The sequence below is a fragment of the Oenanthe melanoleuca genome, chromosome 5 (assembly GCF_029582105.1).
Source record: "Oenanthe melanoleuca isolate GR-GAL-2019-014 chromosome 5, OMel1.0, whole genome shotgun sequence".
NCBI classification, from domain to species: domain Eukaryota; kingdom Metazoa; phylum Chordata; class Aves; order Passeriformes; family Muscicapidae; genus Oenanthe; species Oenanthe melanoleuca.
This window is the reverse complement of record NC_079339.1, coordinates 55,330,107-55,352,747: the sequence shown is the minus strand read 5'-3', so window position 1 is coordinate 55,352,747 and position 22,641 is coordinate 55,330,107. Positions and strand designations below refer to the sequence as shown.

The window sequence follows — 22,641 nt, the reverse complement described above, 5'->3', positions numbered from 1 at the left end:
TGTGCCCAGAACTGGGCACTGCTGACAAGGAATGTTATGGAAGAGATGAGAATGTAAGGAAGAGATCAGATCCTTCCCTCTTCTCCTCATTCCCAGGCTCACCTAGACTGGCAAAGATGCACCTCGCCAATGATCTCTTTGTATTCACTTTGTAAAGCCCCAGTCATGCCCTAATGAATGCACAAGTGCATATGTATATTATAGTTATAATTTCAACACACTCATTTACTTGTATGTAGCTTGGCTATTATTTATCATTTATTGCACACAGAATTGGCCACTGCACAGAAAGCTGGAAAACCCTGGTTATGAATATAGTGAAGTATCTGCTAGACTGGATCTAAACTGAAGTTATGCTGCAGGAAGAGCACTGCCATTCAGTCCTTAACTTTTACCAGTTCAAATCCTCCCTTCCCTAGGATGCTTTAGTGAAAATCAGAGTTATGTATTTTACAGGCCTGGCCCAGAAATGGTGATCAAAGCCTGGTTTCTGTTGGTGCAGTGGTGCCAAGCCCTAAATGGAGCTATGAAGCAATGTGAAGTCACAGGGTCTGTGACAGGCAGTGATCCCAGGGTGGCTGCACCATTCCAGGGTGGTGGAGGGCCTCACTGCTCCAGCAGTGTTTGTGGGGGCTTCAGAGAGCAGGAGCTGCCTTCAGGTGTTTGTGGCAAGGCAGAGGGAGCAGCTGGAGAGCAGCAGAGGTGTCAGCAAACGGGACAGGCAGCAGGGCAGGATCCCACAGCAGTGCCTGGCAGCACAGCACTCCCAGGCTGGAGCTGCAGGGATGCTCAAGCAGGAGTGCTGGGGCTCAGTACAGGCCAGGGAGGAATCAGGACACCCAGGGGAGTCAGGATGGCTCCCTGGGGGTTGATAAACCTGACCCTGCAGGAACCAGGCTGCGAGGGCTCCCTCCAAACACCGGCTGTGCAGCCAAGGGAAGGAAAGGCCGTGACACGGAGCCACGAGCAAAACAAATCCATGGCCCTTGGTGGTGTTTGGGTGAGAACCAAAAATGCAGCAGGCTGCAGGCTCAGGGCTGGAGCCACAGCAGCAGGGCCAGGAGGGTGACAGACATCTGGTTGCTGGGCGTGAGCTCGGAGCTTGGGCTGAGGGAAAATATCTGAAACTGAGAGGGCGAGCCGAGTTCTCTGGCCAAATAAACTATTTGTGGTTGACATTGCCCAACAATAGTTTGGATGGGTAAGAAAAGGAAATCAAAGGCAGAGGCTTCTCAAATCCCTGCAGAATATGAGCAGCCAGCCAGAAAGATCATCCAGGGACTGCAGCAGGGGAGCAGGCAGAGGTGGGGAGAGCTGGGAGGGCCGAGGCACAAAAGCCATGGGAGGACACAGTTTCAGGAGGACAGAACTGTTTTTCAGGTGCTGGTTTCAGCCTGGAACTGCAGTGCAAGCATGAACTTCATCTGTAAATGTGCAAAAGACATTAGAGTCTTTCTGGCTCTAACCGTGGGCAAACACAAAGTTAGGAGTCAACTAATCCCTAACTAAATCTTGGTGTTAAAAAGCACTTTTTACTCAAAACCTCAGGATATTTGGCTCTTCGGCCCTTTTGGTAACTCAGGTTAAGCTTTTGAAAGGTTACCTTGCTTACCCAAGAGCTGTTTGTGTATCTGCTAACCATAATCCAATATTCTGAAACCAAAACATCTGTCAGGCAGAATCCAGGGCAGGGGTTATATAAGTACCCTTGCTAGACCCAACAAGACATAAAAATCTGTTCTCCCTACAACCTGCACATTATCAAAATGCTACAGGAGAAAACTAACCCAGGCCCTGCCACTGAGTTAGCCCAGGGCATGAAACAACAGAGAGCAGGGAAGTACCAAAACACATTGGTTATAAAACAATAAAGTTTTAATTTTTTATAGTAACAACAATTTCAATTAATCCCACAAGGAGAAGGAAAGGTGACTGCAGGAAGCAAGGCTCCCAAAGGAAACTCGATGGGAACATAGGTCTGCTCCTTAAAACTCAAGGGGTAAAACAGAGACACCCCAAATTCCCTTGACACAAACTAAGGTAGTCACCACAGCTCTGGTCTGCAACTCAGGACCTTCTCTTCTGAAGGATCTTGGCTGGTACACAGACGTTTCGAGGCTGGTTTGGCTGGAAAAGGTTAGAAAAAGTAAGTTATTTAATGCACAGTAAACAGACTGACCTAACCACAAGCTCTGGAAGAGAGAACTCTGTTAAAGGATTTTACAGGAAGAGATGAGAGTTAAAATCAGAATTAACAGTCACAAATGAAAACTCTTAGAGCAATAATGGGGGGTCTTGAATGCCAAAAAAGACTTTCAAAAAACCTGTAAGAGCTACATTTTGACCTACATTTCAGTGCTACCCGATAACAGCATAAAAATAAGTTTCATGGCATTAATGCTTTATAAAAACCTCCTTTCCTCCAGTTCATGTAACTGCACACTGAGAGCCTCCCTCTGCTCCCTTTGACATGTAGAGCAAAGCCCAAGATCATTGAAACCAACCAGTTTCTAGAAGTACTTTAAGAACAAAGGAACAATTATAAACAACAAAAAAACCCCACAAAACAACCAAATTCAGCACTGAAGATCTCTAAGGGTATCAGTGTCTCAAACTGAATCAGGTACAGAAGCTGATTCTGCTGCTGTGGTGACTCCAGACCTACTGAGTCTGTGTGAGCACAAGGAGAAGGTCAGAGCTGGGAGCAGTCCCTTGGTTGTGCACTGATCTGGGCAAAAACACAGCTCCAGTTCTGAAGGGCTGAGCTAACAGAGATGTGTGCTTGGCATTAGATCACAGAGCCACTGAATATCCTGCACTGGAAGGGCCCACAAGGATCACTGAGTCCCCATCCTCCCCCAGTGCACGACCTGAGGCATAAAGGTCTGGTTTATGGCCTGTGGGGTGATCCTGTCCAGTCCACCATTTTTCCGGGGAGGCTCATGCTGGGATCAGAGGAGCAGGCTGCTGTTACCAAAGCAAAGGAGCCCTGCAGCTGCTGCACACGTGCAGGCACTGGGTCCTGCCTGCCACCTCGGGCTCAGTGCCACACCCACACCCCTGTCACATGGCTGCAGTGGCCCAGGGCTGAGCAGGTGGGACCAGCCCGAGCCAGCACAAGGTGCAGCCTCAAATCCCACATGGGAGGTTTGCTCCTTACCTTCATCAGGGCAGGGCCTCTTGTAGAGCACATCTGCTGGGATCTGGAAACTGAGGCACAGCATCTCCTTGTTGGGCGCCACGTTCCTGACCTGGAACGTGGAGCAGCGCCCAGCCAAGGAGGTTCCCAGCGCAGCTTCCGCTCGCTCCTGAATGTCCCTGGCTGGGTTGCTGTGTTTGGAGAAGCCATAGCAGTGCACAGTGGGAAGGGCAGCAGGGCTGCAGGGCTCCCCAACCAAGAGATGCCTGAAAACATCCAAGAACTCCAGAGCCAGAGCTGGCAAATTCATGACTATGTGGAAACTGGTTTTCTGCTCCTCCTTCAGGAGCGGGAGCTCTCTGCTGAGCTCCTCCCTCACCGGCCCCTGCAGGAAGGCCCTGCCGTCCATGTTGAATGCCTTGACCCTGGTGTCCACTTTGTTGAGCTTGCAGTTGTGCAGCAGCCAGCTGTAGGACTCGGGGTTCAGGTCGTTGGCCAACACTCTGCACTTCCTCTTGGCTGCTGGGATGGTGAAAGGCCCGACCCCAGCGAAGACGTCGAAGAGAACATCGCCAGCCTTGAGCAGCTCCACGATGCGGCCGTGCTCCGTGGACAGGCGCGGGTTCCAGTACACTTTGGAAAAGTCCAGTTCATAGGAAATGTTATTTTCTTTGACCTGCAAGTCCAAAACATTTGCTTAAGCCTCTGTATTCAAATGCCAGGAGGATTTAAGTATTATCACTAATTCAGAAAATTAAAAACCAAGGTGCCTTATCAAAAGGTAATGTGTACATCAGTATTGTCCCACTGGTAGCACACATGAATCTTAAACAGATCAACTAAGCAATCAAATAAACAGATCTTAAATCAACAGTCAACTCATCAGAAACAGCCATGTCCCCAGTGTCAATCCCCATGGCTGGCTATGTGCAGGTCTCAATCACCAGGTGGAAATAAAGCAGAAACTTAAAATGACCCTAAAAAAACCTGAGGGTTTTCAAGAGCTTTGTGGCTGGCTGACAACTCCTTTATTGAAAGCAGACCTTGGAAGGATACCTCAAGCCCTCCTTTGTGGAGTGCACACAGTAAATAAGTGTCTGAGAATGATAGGCCCAAGAACAGGAACCGTCAGCCAAATTCAAGGCCACTGGGAGCCAGTTCTGCAGCTTGAAAAATACTGTATTTCATCTCCCAAGGTGACAGAGTCTGGAAACTGATCCAAACCCGAGCTTTGGGATGACCACTATCTTAAGAACAGACCTGAAAAGGAACAGTATTTACTCAGATGAGAACGGGATGCAAGTTAATACTCTCTTTGAACCAGCATGTGTCTGATTCCAAAGTACAGTAACTGGGGATCCAGATCCCACATTGCTTGCTTTGCCAGCAAGAAACACCCTGAAGTGTCTCTGCACTGCTTGATGCACCTCCATGGTGTGCCAGATGCCTGGTGACACCCTCTGCATAAAATTCCATTGTCACTGCTGCCTTGACAATCCAACAGCCTTCCCTCTGCATGAACAGGATGTTCCACCAAGCTAGTCGACCTTGTTTTTTGGTAATCTCATGTTTTCTCCTTTGAAAGTATAAAGCTGCTAACAGATAAGAGAAAATATTTTTGTGGAAGCAGTGGCCAAGTTTCCAGCTACAGACAAGAAGAATATGTGAAGAACACTTGGTAGTTACACAGTGATTACACCTGATAAATGTCAGAGCAGAGGAGACAGGAGGTTTGTCTTGCTGCTGACAGGAAAAAGGCAAAGGCACATGTTGCCTAAGTTGCAAAGTTGGTGGGATTAAAATTTCTGTACCAGCCATTGTATAAGGCTTGGTGAAATTAGGAAACTGGATTTTCTTAGATCAAAAGCACATCATTAAATCTAGGCTGTGAACTTGGAAGAATACATGCCTTCCTGTTCCCTATGGCTGAGTTTGCCCTTGACAGAGCAGGACAAAGGAATGCAGAAGGAAATCCAACCCTCAGGCTCAGACAGGTGTCAGGAAGGGCACTGTGCAAAGGAACGGCCTCAGCAGCATCCTTGCAACACATCTCTCCAGAAGATGCCTTTGGGTTTTAGCACATTAAATTTAAAATATCGGGGGGGGAAGGCCTGTACCTTGGTCACCAGGTTGTTCTCTCCAGCAAGCACTTCCATCTCAAAATTCCTGTATGTGCTGTCAATAATATTGGTTTTATTCACTACACACGTGATTCCTGGATTCTTGTCCATTATAACCTGGCCTGAAAGAGAGGGTGAGAGATAATTATGGTTAAGGGACCTTTTAATGTTCAACAACAGCCACAGCAAACCTGCTGTTTACAGCTAAATTAACAAAAGTAAGTGTGTGTTGGAGCAACCTCCCTCTCATGACTCAGGGCTGCACTGTGACCTTTCCAAGGCACAGACTTCACCCTGGCCCAGGGCTCAGTGCAGTGACAGCACCTCACTGTGAGAGAACTGTGCCTCTCAGTACAGTAACTTTTAAACAATACCCAAATGCCACCAACACCTTCCTGAGAGGAGCTGTTTCACCTACCAATCAAGTGTCTGTAGGGCAGCTGGTGATCCCTGAGATTCAAATGAGCAATGTGGCCAACACGGCTGAATCCAGAGGTGACCTCCTGTCCTTCGGGAAGGACGGCTCGCAGGATCTCCTCCGACTTGAAATTCTCGTAGGTCAGCTCCAGGTGGTACTTGGACACCTCAGGATGGACACTGAGCTGCTTCAGGACCTGCTGCTCTGACTCTCCCAATGAGAATTCTGGTACTTTATAAGGATCCAGGATAACAAATCTGCTGTCCTCATCCTCTGGGTCCTCCACCACCCGCTTGAGGCCGGGACGCTGCAGTACTGATTGTTTTAGGGACTTCAGCACATTGTGCACAATTTCCTTCTTGACTTTAAGAGCTGGAACAACCACTGTCCTTTTGAAAGCCTCTCTGTCGAGCAGTGTCATCCCACGCACTCCAGGATGTGGCAAATACAGTTCTGGATTAGTTTTATCCTCCACGGTTTCGGGCATTGTGAAGAAAGTATTTTTTTTTACTACTACAATGAGCCCAGGTATTCTGCCAGAATGTTGTGCTAATAGCATCCAAACTGCTGGAAATGATGTATTTGATGCAGCTGTCCTAAAATGATTAGTTTTCAGTAGTCTGGCACAGTATCCCAATCTCCACAAAGTCCTAGAAGAGGAATTATTCATTTTATAGACATTATGTAATCATTCCATTTAAAAGGCTGCAAATCACATGGATTTGCTGTTCTCTTAAACCAGAATTTCCATCTGTACCAAACAATCCACAATAGTTTAGTAAAGCTCTTTATTATGAAATATATGCTGCAAATTTCTGTTATTTTGCAAATGTACTTTTAGACTCAAACGTTAACTCACTTCAAGCAGTGAGATAATCCCCTCCTGCCAAAAAACAATGACCTCTCTTTGTTCTAATAAATGTGATATTAATCTCAGTAAGCCAAATGGAAAGATTTCTACTGTCTTTATCCTGCTCCTGTTGGATCCCTCCTGTGTCTGGTAAAATTCATTACCAAGCAGTGGTTGCTAGAAAACAGTTATTAGCAACAGTGGTCATGATCACTCTGATGATTTGAGCCTCCCATGCCCCAGTGTAAGGGGTTCCATGCTCTGTAAGATCTTTGCTCCATGAGCTGCATGCCAGAAAGGTCATTAATTCAATGCAATGTCCCCCATAAGTTCAGAGCAGCATCAGTAGTGCCTTGGCACTGGCTGCTCCAAGGCAGGAACCAACGCTTTAGGTGGGGCTGGAGGCTGACATTTCTCCTGACTTTTTTAAAGGCTTGTTTTGAGAGAGAGGCTCTGCAAGGAAATTGTTCTCAGCCCTGCCCCTCTCCAGGGTAACAACAGGCTGTGTGCTCTCTCCTTCACAAACCTGCAGTGCCCAAACCCTGCCAAAGCTGCTCCTGCTCCCATCAAATCCCGGCTCCTCGCCGGGACTCCTCACATCTCCCACAGCTCTAAGCCAGGGTTCTGGCAGAGCACAGCTCCTTCAGACACACTGCATTCCTCACGTCTGCTGCACAGGAAAAATCCCTCCTCCAGAGGCCTGAGCACCCCCGTGCTTTCCCTGGGGCATTGTCCTGGGGGTGGGAACGGGGGGTTCTCAGAATGAGAGAATCGGATGGGCTGGAGGAGACTTCAGTGATCACGGAGTGGAGCTGTGACCGAGCACCAGCACCAGGGCACGGGTGCCCCGCCCAGTCGTTCCTCAAACACCTCCAGGACAGGGACTCCACCACTTTGCTGGACACCGTTCCAATTCTGATTGGAACGTCTGATCACCCTTTCTGTGAAGAAATTCTTCCTAATGTCCAAACTACGTCTCCCCTGGCGCAGCTTGGGGCCATGTCCTGTCATCCTGTCGCTTCTCGGGATTAAACCCACAAGATGAAGCCGCCCGCACCGCTGGATCTGGCTGGGGGTCACTGCCGCCACCTTCCTAAGGCGCCTATGGAGAGACACCATCCTGTCCCTCCCCACAGGATCCCCGTTTATCCCGTTTATCCCGCTCCCCCCGCAGGGAATCCTCTCCCCCCGCTCAGCCCCCCCCGCCCCCGCCCTCACCTCATGCCGGGCCCCGCGCGCCGGGCGCGCGCGTCATCGCCGCTGCGCCGGGGTGGGCGGAGCCGACGCGGTGACCACGCCCACAGAGCCTCGCCCCTCTGTCCCCTCAGCGGGGCGGGAAAGGGGCGCAACGGCCCCGCCCCTTAGTGGCGGTCACGCCCCAAAATTAACCACGCCCCCGTCGGCCCCGCCCCCGGCGCTCCCCTCAGAGGCGCTCGGCGGGCGCGGGGGGCGATGGCGGCGGCGCCGCCCCGGGGGTCCGAGCGGGTCCGGCCTCTGCCCGCCCGCGGCTGGTACCTCTCTACCCGCGAGCGGCGGGAGGAGGACGACGACGACGACGACGACGACGACGACGAGGAGAACGGGGAGACCGCCCCGTTGCTGCCGCCGCCGCCGGGCAGCGTGCGTGTGAGGGGCAGCGGGGAGGGAGTGCCCTGAGGGGGCTGCGCTGAGGGTGCTGAGGGAAGCGCGGGGAGCGCGGGTTGAGAGGACGGGGCTGTGCGGGGCGGCTCGGGGGTGACAGCACCGGGGAGAGGGTGCTCACCTGGAGGGGCAGGATGCGATGGTCCCATCGCTGCTCCTGATCCTTTCGATTCCCTGCTTGCTGAGCGCCTGGAAGTGCGGCCATGTGCCCTCGCCCCTGTGGCGAGCAGGCAGGGAGAGCCCGCTCCGAGCCGTGGATCTTGCTGTGCTCGTTTTGCGCTCCGCTTTGCTGGGCTCAGAGGCTGTGGGCGTCTTGTGATGCTTGCGGGGCGGCATCGCGTGTGCGCAAGGATTTGCGTCGGTTTGGAATGAGAAGTGAGGTTTTCAATTGAAGAAGGAAAAGTTGACTGTTGCCCCCTCCTTCGAATGTCATTTTAGGAAAGATCAAAACACCTCTTCTAATTGTACTTTATTTTTTTTGTCCTTTTCACAGACTTCTTCAAGTCGTGGTTCTTCCTTTGCTTTCTCAGTGTTTAACTTAATGAATGCAATCATGGGCAGTGGGATACTTGGCTTATCCTATGCCATGGCCAACACAGGGATCATGGGGTTTAGGTAAGTTTTCAGTTTATGCATATACTAATTTTTAAACTCGTCTTGCAGGTTTAAAGTGAACAGAACTTGATTACTGAGAATCCTGTGCAGATCTAAGGAAGAAATAAATAGCTTGTGCCTTTCAGAACTGTTGATTAAGATCTTCCCCTTTTTGATTTAGTCATTCAGATCTAGCCTAACATAAGTCCTACCCAGACATTGCATTAAATTGCCACAGGGTGGCAATTTCTTGGCCATTACTCCTGATAGATTGACATTTTCCTTTCAAAACTCTGATCTCCTTTAGTTCCAGGAATGGGCCTTATGGAATGGGATGGATATGTGGCTGAAAACTGTGAATCAACTTCTGCTTTTGTTTGCACTTCTGCTTGTTGCAAATTCTAACTGTGGGTAATGGGGCCAAAGTCACCGGAATTGTCACTTTGACCATTTCCTAAGCATTGGTTGCACTTCACTGGAGGATGTGTGTTTGTAAACATGTGCACACACAAACTCCCATGGTTATGACCAGTCTGTAATCCATACACCAGGGCAACTTGGCAAGTATTGGGAAGATCAGAGACCACGTGAACCATAGTCAGCAGATACAAGCCATAAAATGAGGAAATCTTGTAGCTTAGTTCTTGCAAGAGTAGCATTCTTAAATCTCCACAGTGCATTGTTCTGTAAAAGCGCTTAATTGTGAATATTTTGTGGTTTCTAGTATCTTGCTGCTGATTGTTGCCAGCCTTGCTTCTTACTCTGTGTTTCTTCTGCTCAGTATGTGCACTCAGACTGGTAAGTGAAAAGGATTTATCTAACAGTGAGCTCTGAAATATTTCATCAATTTTATCACAGAGACATGACCTACTATAAAGATTGCAGTTAACAGTGCTGTCTGACTGATTAACCTTGAAATATTTAACGTTTTTAACAATTAATATCTGCCATGTAAGAACATGATTTTGAGTCTTTTTATGAAATGCCAATGCCAAGCTGACTGGCTTCTAAATTTTAGTTTTAGTTTTTTTTTTCTAAATGCCTCTCTTATCTTTCCAGAGAGATCCTGTATTTCTGCAGTAAAATTATTTTGGTGCTGTCTGAACCTCATTACTTCTGTGTGTGCTTTAGCTTTCAGTGAATGCTTCAGAGCAATAAAATAGAAGCCTTTCATTCATTCTCCTAGGAGCAGTACATGTATTTTTGTCCATGATTTGAAATGGATACCTTTCAGGTTTTCCAATCATATTGGATTATTCTTGTGGTGTTTATAAATGCAGCTTATAGAGCATTTTTGATGCTGAATGAGAAGTCATGTTGCAGTCCTTGGAAACTGCTCTGCTTTGAGACACTTCAAATAGTGCATTCTAATACCTGCAGTCAAATCTGATCATGTTTTAATTCCTGCATCTTTTAATTGCTACTGAAACAACTGAGTCCTTCCTTGACTTCTCCTACACAAAGATCATGCTACAGCAGGAAGTCTCTCTGCTTATTGTTTCCCTCTCATCTGTTTTCCTCTCTTTTCAAAGGTGGTGGGAGAAAGCTTCTGCTTCTTTCCTCCTTGGCTTTGTTTTCTTGAGCTGCCTTTGGTCTCTCAGATGATTGCTTCCTGATTCCTAGATCTGCTGCTCCTGTCCCCACCTGTTGAGTGATCATCTTCATACATTCTTAAAAAAAAACCCCTCAGAGGTAGGGTTACTTTTATGGTTGGTATTTTTGGCTGCTTGATGATTTGGGATTAAGTCTTTGGTAATTTTTTCTCCTTTTGGAGTGCTGCTTGTTAGAAAGGAATCAGAACCTGAAACACATAGCTAGAGAGGTACATGAGAAGCAAAAAAAAAAAAAAAAAAAAAAGAAGGGAGACTTGAGGTAATTTTAATGGCCTTTTTAACCTCTTACTTCAGGCTGAAAATTCTGTATTTTATGGGCATTAAGTGGTATTAAGCTGTTGTCTAGTAAAAAAGTAATTAGAGATTCTTGCAAAAGAATTTTGATGAGGGAGGGAACTAAGGATTTAAGTCTGTTGAAGTAAGAAGAGTTTGGATGTTCTAAACTCAGAGGCCTGATATGCAAGAAGGGTTTAACTCCTCAGTTCTTGTCCAAAGGCAACAGTCCACCCCAGAAAAGCATTTTTGAAATGCATACAGCTGAAGTGTCAGGATGAAGAATTTCTCCTGTCTGAAACTAGTAATTAGTTATCACCTAATGCTGGCAGGTAGGACTTGCACCAGAACTATGTTTGGATAAGTTTGCTGGATTTATGATTTTTTAAAATAAGATTTGAGATTATATTTCCTATAATTCCCATCAGCTATTGAAGTAATTAAATGTTAGGTAGTGTTCCAAGTTTTCCCTTGGAACACTGTCTTTGAAAAGTGGGAAATACAACCTGTTGTACCTTGACAAAGTAAAATCTCTGCCCATGTTTGATTTCAAAATAGGTAATTAAATTTTTTCTTTAAAAAATCTATATTAGTTTATCAACAGTGCTACAGTATTAAACTTCAGCCATGGGAAAAAATTGGAAGGAAATTTTAGTATTTTTGTATTAAGAATGAGCTAGAAGAATTTAAAGGGTGGTGAAGAGAAACTGTTGAAAGTATTTGTAAATTATTATTTAGGAAAGAGATGATCTCTAAAACACCTTCTGAAAAGAAAGCACAATAAAATTCCATTTTAAAATGTTTAAAATTCCATTTTAAACAGGCCAGGATTTATTAAGCACAGGCATTTTAGCTGCAGTTAGAAAATAAAGAAGTGTCCTCAGTTATGCTAGTCTGGACTTTGACAAAATCAAGTGATTTGTGTAGGCCAAAGGGCTTAGCAAAAAAAATATTCCATGTGTCAAGTGTTGAGTTGAGATTAGTTTAGTCAGTGTTTGTCCTGGTGGTAATTCAGTATGACCTGTGTTGTTTTGGGCTGATAAAGGCTAAGCTTACTCTGTAAAGCAGAGGAATTGGGAATTTAAGTGGGATGCACTTTGAAGTTTTGTGGCTGCTTTTTTCTTTTTGTTTTAGGAGTTAGTCACAAATATTGCTGATATATACTTGGCCCTTTACATTTAAAGGGATAATTTCCATGGAGTGTTAATAATGATAAAATACTAAGCTAATCAGGCAGAACTTATTTATCTTTCTATAAATTGCACTAAATATTTTGTTCCATGTATTCTTGAAATTACAAAAGTGATGTGATCAAGTAATAGGGCTTCCCAGTTTCACAGAAACAGTTACTACAGAAAATAAGACTTCATGTTGCTCTTTTGGAATTGTGAGAAAATTTTGTTCTCTTTTCTGATAGCTCCTCGTACATATGTGCTGTATATTTATTACTATGTGGTAAAAACAACTTGCTCTTAAATATGTTTATTATTTTACTGATTTTTTTAATGGCAATGAAGATGGCTACCTAAAATGCTTTTTTTTTTTTTTTTTTTTTTTTCCTCATGATCAGCTACTTTATAAACAGAAATTAGGAAAAACACAGGGTAAAATCTAGTGAGACATATTTGTTTAATTATATCTGTTAGAGATAGTCCAGGTTTATGCTGAGCACTGACTCTGGCTCATTTAATTTTGTTATTTCATTTATATTATCGTAGTATGCTGGTGCCTGTAGTAGAGCAGAATGGGAAACATTACCCTTGAGAAAATAATATGGGAAAATTTAGGAAGTTTTGTTGGGTTTGTTTTTTGCTTTTGTTTTTGTTTTGTTCTTTCACTCTCTGGAGCACTAATCTGATGGATTGCAGAACTTCAATAAAATAAAACCACCTAAGCTTGGGCAAGTCTGAGGCTCCAGTCCTGTCATCTGATCTCTGTGAGGTGCCTGTGTCCCCCCTGTCTTGTGTCATTTCCTTCAGAGAATGGGGCTTCACTCAGGCGTGAAAAGCTCAGCTTGCAAAGCTGGGCCCTCAATTAAAATGTGACAGGAGCAGGAACAGTGTTGCACCAAACACAACCAAGGAGGAGAAACCAAGTGTCCTGACAACAGGATAATGTGGGTTTGAGATTAATTTTACCCTCCGAGGCATTCACAGCTGTTTCATTATATCCCAAGAAAGTGAGTGGTGTTTCTCAGAAAACATTCATCCTTTTGATACTGTTTGAGTTTCTAATAACAAATAACAAAATACAGAGTTACAATGAAAGGCTTTAATAATATGAGTTCTTTCTGAGAAAGGATTGTTTTGGATTACGAGCAATAATAGAAGTGAGCTTCAGCTAAAACCCAGCAAAATTATACAGGAAACCACAGACTGTTTTAATGTAATTATGTGAGTCCAGTGCAGGTAAGGGCAGGATTTTTGTTTTGCTTTGGGTTTTCTTTTAGGTATTTTTAATTATAGATTTCAACCAAAGAAGATGTTTGCCTTCAGCTCTCTTGAAAATAGATAGGGCCTTGTTCTTAAAAGCTGGAAAGATAGTGGTGTTTATATTTGTAGGAAGATGAAAATATATCCTCTGTTGTCATCTAATTTAAAAAACCTTCTGTTTTAGTAAATAAAATACGGAGATATCTTATATCTAATTGCTAATGCTAATTTCATAATTCTTCACCCACATGGAAAATCTCTGGGAGAAGGTAATTTGCCATTAATGTACTACTATTATATTTTAAGTATTGCAAGTGCAAATACTAAATTGAGTTTCTGAAGAGTCTCTGAATATTTGAGCTGTATTTTGTAGCAGGAGTACAGGTGTATATAAAAGCTATTTTGTAAGTTAAAAAATACTATGAAATATTTTTTTAATTCTGAATTTTATTAATTTAATAAGGGGAAAAAGGGGCTTTCAAGAAAAACAGAAAAATAGAGCTTTCAAGCTTTTCAAGTTAGAGATATTTTAGCTCTTTTCTTTTTTCTTCTTACTAATAGCTGTCACTTCTTATGAAGACCTTGGCCTGTTTGCATTTGGATCAACTGGAAGGGTGAGTTTCATTTTTACCTCTGCTTTTTTCCTTGATCTCGTGCTTCTCATGTGCAACTGTTCTTTGCATAGTAAAGAGACATAAATGAAATAAGTAGTGTATTACTGACACTGTAGTGTGCTCAAGCTTTTCACTTGGTTTCAGTTTGTGTGTCTGCTCTGTGGAAGCCAAACTTTCAGTTAAATTTACACTCCTTAAATGCAGGATTTTGTGCTGCTTTCCTGTCAGTGTTCACTTTTAGTTGTCTGTACAAATCTGCTCACTGACGTTGTCAGGTTGGCTCAAGGTTCAGATTTGATACAGTCTTACCTCTGTTGTAAAAGTGTTAAGAGGCAGGTAAGTGATGGATTTGCTGTGGGTGTTTTAGCATTTAATAGGGATCTAAGATAAAGGATGGCTTTTCATGGGTTTTCCACAATAGGGACAACTAAGAGTACATGTAATATATGTATTTGTTTCCTTTTGTTTGATAAGCTGTTCACATGAATGTTTCTTACTTGTTCTATCTCATGGTTACCAAAAACCCAAAAAACCAAGTGAACCAACAAAAGCAACCAAACAAAACCACTATCAAACTTAACCATTTCTGATATAAGAGCAATCAAAATGTTAGCTATTATTTTTCTGTAGTGTGTTCTGAGTATTTTTCCTAATAGTGACATTATTCAGTAACAGTGGATGTACAGGAAATACTGCCTGTGAATACTGCACATTTAAATTATGAATTCTGTGCTCTGAGTTCCAGTTACACCTTACTGAAAACAGGTTTTTACCACACACAAGTGTGATTTAAATACTTTACTGAAAAAATGCAAATTTTTAAACATTATTTTGGCTTAACAGGCTAGAGATTGCTTTCTTGTATTTAAATGTCAGAGAATTAAACCTGAGCTATCAGGTGTTTGTAAGGCTTCCATTAGCATTAATAAGCACATGAGTGTGGTCTGAGGATCAATATTTATTGATCAAATTAAGAAGTGATCAACCTCAAGAGATAATAAACCTTGATAATAGCAAGGTATATGACATAGTTATTTTTTACAGGAGCTGTTCTACAGACATTAACCATGAACCATTAAGTGAAAAAGTCATAGAAATGTAGAGCTTAAGAAGAAACTAAAATGTGACTTTTTCTGCCTTTACCCTGAAGCAGCACTGAACATACATAAACCATTTTTGGCAGATGCTTGTCTAATCTATTATTTAAAAGCTTAAGTGAAGGAGATTTCACACCTTCAAATCATAGTCAACATGTGCCTTTTTTTAAAATTCTTCTTAATATGCTGCTTCATAATTTGCAGTTTAAGTAATCCATGTTGAAAATTATCTGGCCTTTTATTTTCAGTGTGCATGGAGAGCACTGGAATATTTCCATGTGTTGGGAAGCTATTCTTTTGATAAAATAATCAAAGTTCACCAAGATTTCCTGGTGAATTGATGTTTTCTGGAACAGTTGTGTTTGTCACTTGAAGCATCTTTGATATTTATACACTTTTCTCAAAACTCACATGCAAGTCAGGCTTTGCTGCTTTTGATTGTGTTATCTCAGACTGTTTTCTCTTTGCAATCCAGTAACTCTTATGTATTTGAGGTCTCCTTCCTGAATATCTTGCTTTTAGCTGATCTTGTTGATTTTTAGGTTTTTCTACTTCACCACAACCATTTTGAATTCTTACCTGTCCCTGAATACTTTTCACTTCAGTCAAGCACAGGTGCCCTTTTTTTTTTTCTTTTTTTTTTTCTTTTTTTATTCTGCAGCAGTACTTACTTGAACTGGCAGCTTAGTTTGAGTAAACTACTGGTAAACTACTCTTGAAGTAGAGCAATTACTCACCTGCTGATTTCCTTTCAAATGTATTTTTCTGAGATTTGTAAGAATGGAAATATTCTGCTGTTGGAAAACTGCTGATTCTTCCTTTCCAAAGGTGTGAACTAGTTGTTTCCATCTGTGGCAAATTCCAAGATATAATTATTTTTCTTCTTTTCCTTGGTGAGTTTTTAACTGACTGAATTAATTTAAAATCTGACATTATTTTTTTCAAAAAACCAAAATTGTGCTTCTTATTATTACTGTAGCTTAATTTTTTTCCAAGTTGACTTAATGGCAGCACTCATTTAGCAAATGTCCTATATCAAGAAAAGCAGTGGATAGAAAGAAAACTGAAGCTGATGATCATGGTATTTTAGAGCTAAATTCAAAAGAAAACATTGGAAAAACTTTATAGCCACTTTTAGGTTTTTTTTTTTATTGGAAATTAATTTTTTTTTTATTCAGACAAGTATTTTAATAATCTTTGATCATTTTTGCTTCCATATAAGTCTAGTATGAATAATCACAAGTGCTAAGGAAAAGTCTATCTGTTTTACAAGTTTAAAAAAACAATGACATTCCTGACAGTCTAAGGAAGTACACTTGAGCTTGTACAAATCTCTGCTGTCTTTTCAGAGATAAATGATAATTTTTATTTGTCTTCACCTGATATCAGTTAGAATGCATTTATGTTTTCAGTGATTTAAAAACCTTTTCTTCTGCACAACAGGCTTCACAGTATAATTACAATTGCTTTGTCTCAGAATGAAAACGTGGTATTTTCAGGAATAATTTTTGTTTCCGTATTCATTTGAAATTGTGCTGGTTTCCATGTGTTAAACTCCTCACTAAGGAGAAGATTCCCATCCTTTCAGGACTAGTTATCACTGCTACATCTGGTGTGTTTAAGATAATACACATGTGGTTTATGCCTGCTATAGACATATGATTTTAATTATCCTTACCCTTTCTAAAGAAATCAATTTTTTTATAGGTCCTTGTTGCAACTACAATAATTATCCAGAATATTGGAGGTAAGAGACTTCATATGCTCAATATTAACTGTGTGATTGGCTTCAAAGCTCCACGAGCACCAAAGGCAACAATTAAAGTGTTTTTAAGAAACTGCATAAAAGGACAGAAAACTTAAGGGAAAGGCTTTTGTCTTAGTGCTAAGCAGAAGGGCTGTAGAAGGGCTGTGGGATAGATGGGGGAATTCTGGGGGGTGGATTCCCTGCCTGTTGCTGCATCCCAGGAAGTGGAGCACATTCATTAGAGCTGCACTGACATGAGGAAGGGGCTCAGGAAGCAGCATCTCCTCTCTGCTGATCTGTACATTTGTATCTGGTAGCTGCATTTTATCAGATCATGTGTTTTGGGTTTCACTGTTGGAACCTGCTTTTAGTGATTCATGCAGCAAGTGGATGTTTCATGTGTTCTGCATTAATAGGAGCTTTGTTTTCTTTAGCTCAATAATTTGTTTCCTGAGGGACTTGTTTATCTTGCTGACTTACATCACGTGGGCTGTCCACTTCCACTGTTCGTGTTTTGTCTTCCTTGGTACATGGCATAATAAAATAACACTCCCTGGTTTTGTACTTGAACTCTTACTCAGGTTTGCTCACATACTTGACAGTTGCTAAGTATTTAGAAATTATTTGTCTGAAATTATTTGTCTGAAAGTAGACAGAACAATTTGTAATCTAATACAACAATTTTAATTTTTCTTTTTTTGTAAATATTTTGGATGCCTTCTTTTAAGTGAGGGAATTATCTGAACGATCCTTCCTCTGTTCCCTACCATCAAGCAGATACCCATGTTCACATACATCAACAGAAGGAAACAGCATTCCAGTGCTGTTCTTTCCTTTAAGATTACCTGTCAAGTCCAGATAATTCAATGACTGCTGGTTTTTGTGTAAACACCTAGAACTAGACAAAGTAACTGTCTTTCATGATAAACTTGGAATATTTTCATAAACTAGAAGTTCCAATATAATAAAAGCTGCTCAAATGAAATGACTATAAAAATCCAAGCATTAATCTTAGGCAGGAGTGACCATAGCAATTCCAAGATTAAGGACTATTTATTCATACAGGTTTTAGAGGATGTTCTGTAGCAATGAAAAATCTTTTAATTTCCCGTTTGAATGCACCTCTAAATAAACAGAACAAGAGAAGGAGGGATACACAGAGCAGGTTCCGGAGATTCTGAGATCTTGTACAAGACTCTGTTGTCAAAGGAAATATAACTCTCATTTCTTCCTCATCACAGTTCATAACCTCCTCTGTACCATTCTTAATAAAATTCAGCTCAGTAACTCTAGAGCCCCAAACCAGTGCATGCTGGATGCTGCAGTCCAAGTTCCCTGTGTCAGGAGCCAGCTCTGAAGGTGACTGTACTGCAGGCTGACAGGCTCCTAAAAATATATAAGATTTTAAGAGTTAACTTCTCACACAGCCTTGCCTCTTAAAGAACTGCATGGAAAGAAAAGAATTCTACTTGTCTTTCTGGTCCTTCTGCAGATTTTACATGGGAAAACTATGGAGTGTAGTTTGTCCTGAATGGGATTCATGCTGGGACTAAGTGTAAAACCTGGGCTCTGCCTGTTGTGCTGGTTTACAGTGTTCCTCTCTTTCTGTTTTTCTGTCTGGCTGAAGGAACCAGGAATAAGGTGCCTGTTGGGCAGACATCCAGACACTGTCAACATCTTTGATTTCAGAGGAAGGCTAAAAATAAAATTGTTTTGTGTTACCTCTTCCATCATCAGACCTGGGTGTGTTGCATCATATGGTATCTTATTTCAGAAGTGATTAGAGAGCATGAGATAATGAGAGATGACTTGTGATTAAGCAACTTTACCAGGATTATTGTCACTATCTACATCTAGTCTGGGCTTTTTTTTAAAGTTTGCTCTGATCCCTTCTAAAAATAGTCAAAATGCAGAAGAGATTTACATTAATTTGTGGTGGAGAGAGCATCTTAGTAATAATTTTAATAGTTATGCTTTCCAATTTGTCATCTTTGTGTTCTTTTAAAAGAAAGCTTAATGTGCAAATTTGAATTTGACATTCTAATTGCATACACTTAGGGATTTGTATAGATAGGGGAATCGATTTTTTTCTATTAACAGGATACCCAAGGGGAAAAAAAAAACATTTTTGTACAGCTGCAGGAAGGTACTGATTGGTCAAATTAAGGTTCAAGTTTTCAAGTACATTGTTTGGAATTTTTACATGCATCTCTGACATGAGTATTCAGCTTTTCCTGCAGATTTTTAATTGTCCCTTGGAAGACATTTAATTAATCCACATAATACAAATACCAAAATCCATTAAAGTACTAAGATTAACTAAGGATGCAGCAGGATACTGAGTTAACTTTTCAATATCCAAATGTAAATTAGAGTCCTTTTAATACCATAACTCAAAAGACTTTGTAGACTATGTAGAGCTTAGAGTCACTAAACTTGGAGAACATTTGCCTTGCTCTCCTTATAATGAATATGTTCTTGTAATGTAGGTATTTGTTAATGAGGGAAAACAAAAGCTTGAATGGGGTGGCCAGTGCTACTAATTCTTACATTCAATTTCTCATGTTTTTTTACCCTATCCAGCAGCCCTTTAATGTAAAAGACCAGTGCTTAGTTTCACATGAACTGCCTGTTTCTGAAAGGGTTGATTGGCACATGTGGGTGCAAAGAGCACAGGAGAAAGGGAACTGTCAAATTGCACTTCCCAGGCTGTTCAAGTTTGTTCATCTGCTCCTCCTAACCCTTTCATATCACACACATCTTTCTCTTGAGTGATCTTCCCAAAGTCCATTTCTCACTGCTCTAAAGAGATTCTGTGTCAGGTGTCCTGAAAGAAGGGAGAGAGCCCTTGAGGAATTTCAGGAGGCACACACGGAGAGAGAGGCTGCTGTCGGAAATGCCGAGTTCTACAGCTCTGCTGCTCTTCGTGTCATCCTTCCCAGGAGCAGCTGGAGTTGGATGGATTCCCTGCTATTGTTTAATAGTGTTGTGCTTCTAGGAAGTGATGGATGAGGCACAGTGGGCCAAAGCCATGGCTGGGAATCACACAGCCCTTCCCTCTTCCCTGACAGGGAAGCTTTGTGAGGTTCCTAGGCGCTTTCTGAAGCTGGGAAGGGGGACAGCAATTTCTCCTTCTAGAACTGTCCTTTCTGTGGATGTGACTGAAAAGGAGGACAGTCCACAGCTGTGTACCCAAGCAGGACTCCTAAAGCCTGTGCAATAAAGTTAGAGAAGGGCTGATTTTTAGCAAGGCTGGTGGAAAAATGGAGACAAACACAATAAAGTATTGCACAAGAGCAGCTCTCAGCCTGTTGCCAACACTAACAAATCCCAGCACTGAGGTCTAGCAGGAAGCATGTGGAGTTTTCCAGCGTGCTTCCCAGGGCTGGAGCTGCCATCAGCTGAAGGTCACTGTTGCCTGAGATGTGGCTGTGATGCACATAAACATCAGTCCAAGCTGCTGAGAACAGGAATTTAATAATTTAAAATTTATTAGCAGTGCTGCAGTAGAACCTGCAGTACCACTGTGTAGCTTAGGTGGTCTCTGTGAGGTTTTTTGCAATATTTATTTTTCCAGTTTCTTCAGATAATCTCCCTTGGCTTGTACTCAGGTTGCCATTGCAGAACTTTCCAGACAGCTATTAAGTTTGCAAAGACTCATTTTCTCATATAAATATAGTTTAATTCAGTGTAATTTCTGTAACTGGTGCTTTTTGATTTTTTTGTTTCAATATTCTGGATACAATGTGTCCTCAAAGGTACACAATTTGCTTCTTTGTAAGAATCAGTAGTGAGGGAAAAAAGCTGCTTCTGTATCCCTGGAGTGATTTTTATCCTCGGCAGTGACTGGAAGCAACAGGATTCATTCCAATGGGTGATGCTGCTCTGTAGATTTTATGGCCTGTTAATACAGTCAAGGTGACAGACAATACACAGAGACCCTGCTGTGAGTGTAAGACACCCTAAATTCGTATTTACAGTCGTGTGCTTCCCGGAATCAATGGAGAGGCGTAGCGCTGTGCAAAGCAGATGTTTCAAAAAGCCGCTATTTAAAGAAGCAGCACCACCCTCTGCTGGCCTGGCCCGGCCCCGCACACCCTGGGCCGCCTTCCCGGGAGAGGTGCCGGCAGCCCGGGAGCCTCCAGCTTCTCCTGCTATGTTCCACATGCCCTCCTCTCTGTTCTGCTGAGGTGAACAGTGAAATATTTAACTTACCTCCCTCCCATGTAAATATATATGTATGTATATACATATACGTGTGCTTTCTGTGAGTGCCTGCTTACAGGTGCTGTGCAAAACCTCCCCTCTTTTATCAAGCTAATTGAGCATTTTTTAATTGCAAATTATTTTCTTTCATGTTTTTCTCTTTTTTTTCTTTTTCCCTCCCCTACCCCCCCCACCCCCAAGTTCGTCCATTCTGCAGTTTTTGCAAAATTTGTTTCAAACTGAAATAAAGGAAATATTTTTTCATACTGAGGGGGTGGATGGGAATTAACCTTTGTGGAACCAGCGAGAACAATATTTCAGAAACTTTGAAAATTAATGAATGGTGGAAATTTTGGAGGAATAAAATAAAATACAGCTTTTCACATGCTGAGACCTGCATCCTTATTACCTTAAGAAATTACTGAGCTTCCTTTAAGTATGGGAAACCTAATTCTGTTTTCAAACAAACTCAAATGTTTGTTTTCACAGCGTGGTTTACTTTTGACCTGAAAGCCTAATTATCCTGACTGATTCAAAGTGAGGATTTCCAGTGCAGAGCTGCCTTAATTAAGGGCAGGTTTGTCAGCTCCTGTACTAATTTAACAATTGATGACCCATGCTCCTGTGTTTTTGTATTGCAGTGAGTGGAAGGTTTTTGGAAGGTTTGATATTGTAAAGAATATTAAGCTTGCTTCAAATAATAGAAAAAAAATAAATGTAAGAAATACATTTCTTCACTGTACTACAGAATGGAATATGTGATGAGCTATGTTGGAAACTTTTCTATTCTTTCAGCATAAATGTAAACTTATAACTAATGAACCTTTAGCAAAATAAATCTGCTTGCTGTGTGTTCTGTGTACAATAGGAAGGATTTTTTTGGTTTTTTAAGCTTGCCATAAGTAATTTCCAGACTAATTCAGGTAAAAGCTAAAGATAGAAGGAAAAGGAAGCAGGGGAGCAGAAAGGACAAACAAAGAAATTGATAACCTGTTTCAGTTCTTGGAATTTCTCCTTATGAACAAAGATTACATCTTCTGTCACACTCTCCATTCTACATCTGTATTTAAAACCAGATAAATTATCCCAACATTCTTTAGCTAAGCTTCCACTAATAGGAAATATTAAAACCAGTACTTGCCCTCTCTTCTCCTGTGGGAAGTTTGTAGGGGAGCTTGTTTCCATCTTTGCACAGTGCTTAAAAATGCAGGACATCTTTATAGGGCTCTGTATGATCATCTGCTGTGGCAGATGAGGAAAAGTTAAGCAAAAGAGTCAGTCCCTTCAATGAAATGATTTGAAGGGATTTATCACCACAAGTTCTATGTTTACTTCTAAGTTGATTGTACATTCTCCAATATCCTTGCTGTGGACTTCAGCACTTGGTCTCTTTTTGGGGAGAATAATAGAAAAAGCTGCACTTTTTTCTGTTAACCAAACAGCCACCCATGTATTTTAAGTTTGGGCTACTTCTGAAGAGGTATTTTGAGGACTAATTAACAACCTTTTCTCTAGCAACTGTTTTTTTCAGATAGGAGCACATATGCTTGATGTTAAGCAATATTGGTAGCACAGCACAGACATTCTGAATAATGTATGCATGCTGTGTGTATTTATAAAGAGTCACAGCTGCCACTGCAGGCTGTAGTAATGGAAGTGTAAAGCAATTACTTTATTTTATATTTTAGTAAACTTCTTGGGTTTTTTTCTGTCAAAGAGCTAATACCAAGTTTTCAGATCATGGCAAAGTGATAGGCATTTTAAGAGAAATATTTCTTGCTACTTTCATCACAGTGTATTCTACAGAATAATAAACTAATAATATAATTACGATTTCTGGTGAGTTCTGATGTGTTGAGAAGTTTAGAGCTGTTTTCCATCAAGTAGATCTTGGTGC

The 22,641-nt window shown here is 42.0% G+C and overlaps 2 protein-coding genes across 4 annotated transcripts in view; one reads left to right on the top strand and one right to left on the bottom strand.

The window, feature by feature from the left end:
* Positions 1-68: 68 nt before the first annotated feature.
* On the bottom strand, positions 69-8,472 carry TRMT5 (tRNA methyltransferase 5). Of its 2 annotated transcripts, none has more exons than XM_056491875.1 (5): positions 7,746-7,842; positions 5,678-6,327; positions 5,257-5,381; positions 3,161-3,815; positions 69-2,127 (listed from the first exon to the last, which is right to left on the bottom strand). In XM_056491875.1, the coding sequence occupies exons 1-5, from the start codon at positions 7,748-7,750 to the stop codon at positions 2,045-2,047; spliced, it is 1,518 nt and encodes a 505-aa protein (XP_056347850.1). In that variant the 5' UTR covers positions 7,751-7,842; the 3' UTR covers positions 69-2,044. The 2 variants fall into 2 exon arrangements, with proteins under 2 accessions (XP_056347850.1, XP_056347851.1); XM_056491876.1 differs by lacking the exon at positions 7,746-7,842 and adding an exon at positions 8,290-8,472 and having other exon boundaries at positions 1,810-2,127.
* Positions 7,938-22,641, top strand: part of SLC38A6 (solute carrier family 38 member 6) — a 37,967-nt gene continuing 23,263 nt past the window's right edge. For both annotated transcript variants that reach the window (XR_008840553.1, XM_056491877.1), the window contains exons 1-5: positions 7,938-8,147; positions 8,662-8,783; positions 9,487-9,560; positions 13,642-13,694; positions 16,499-16,538. Coding sequence is in view for 1 of the 2 variants with exons in the window: in XM_056491877.1 (XP_056347852.1) it covers positions 7,980-8,147; positions 8,662-8,783; positions 9,487-9,560; positions 13,642-13,694; positions 16,499-16,538 (457 nt within the window). In the remaining variant the exon portion in view is untranslated. The remainder of the gene's footprint in view (positions 8,148-8,661; positions 8,784-9,486; positions 9,561-13,641; positions 13,695-16,498; positions 16,539-22,641) is intronic.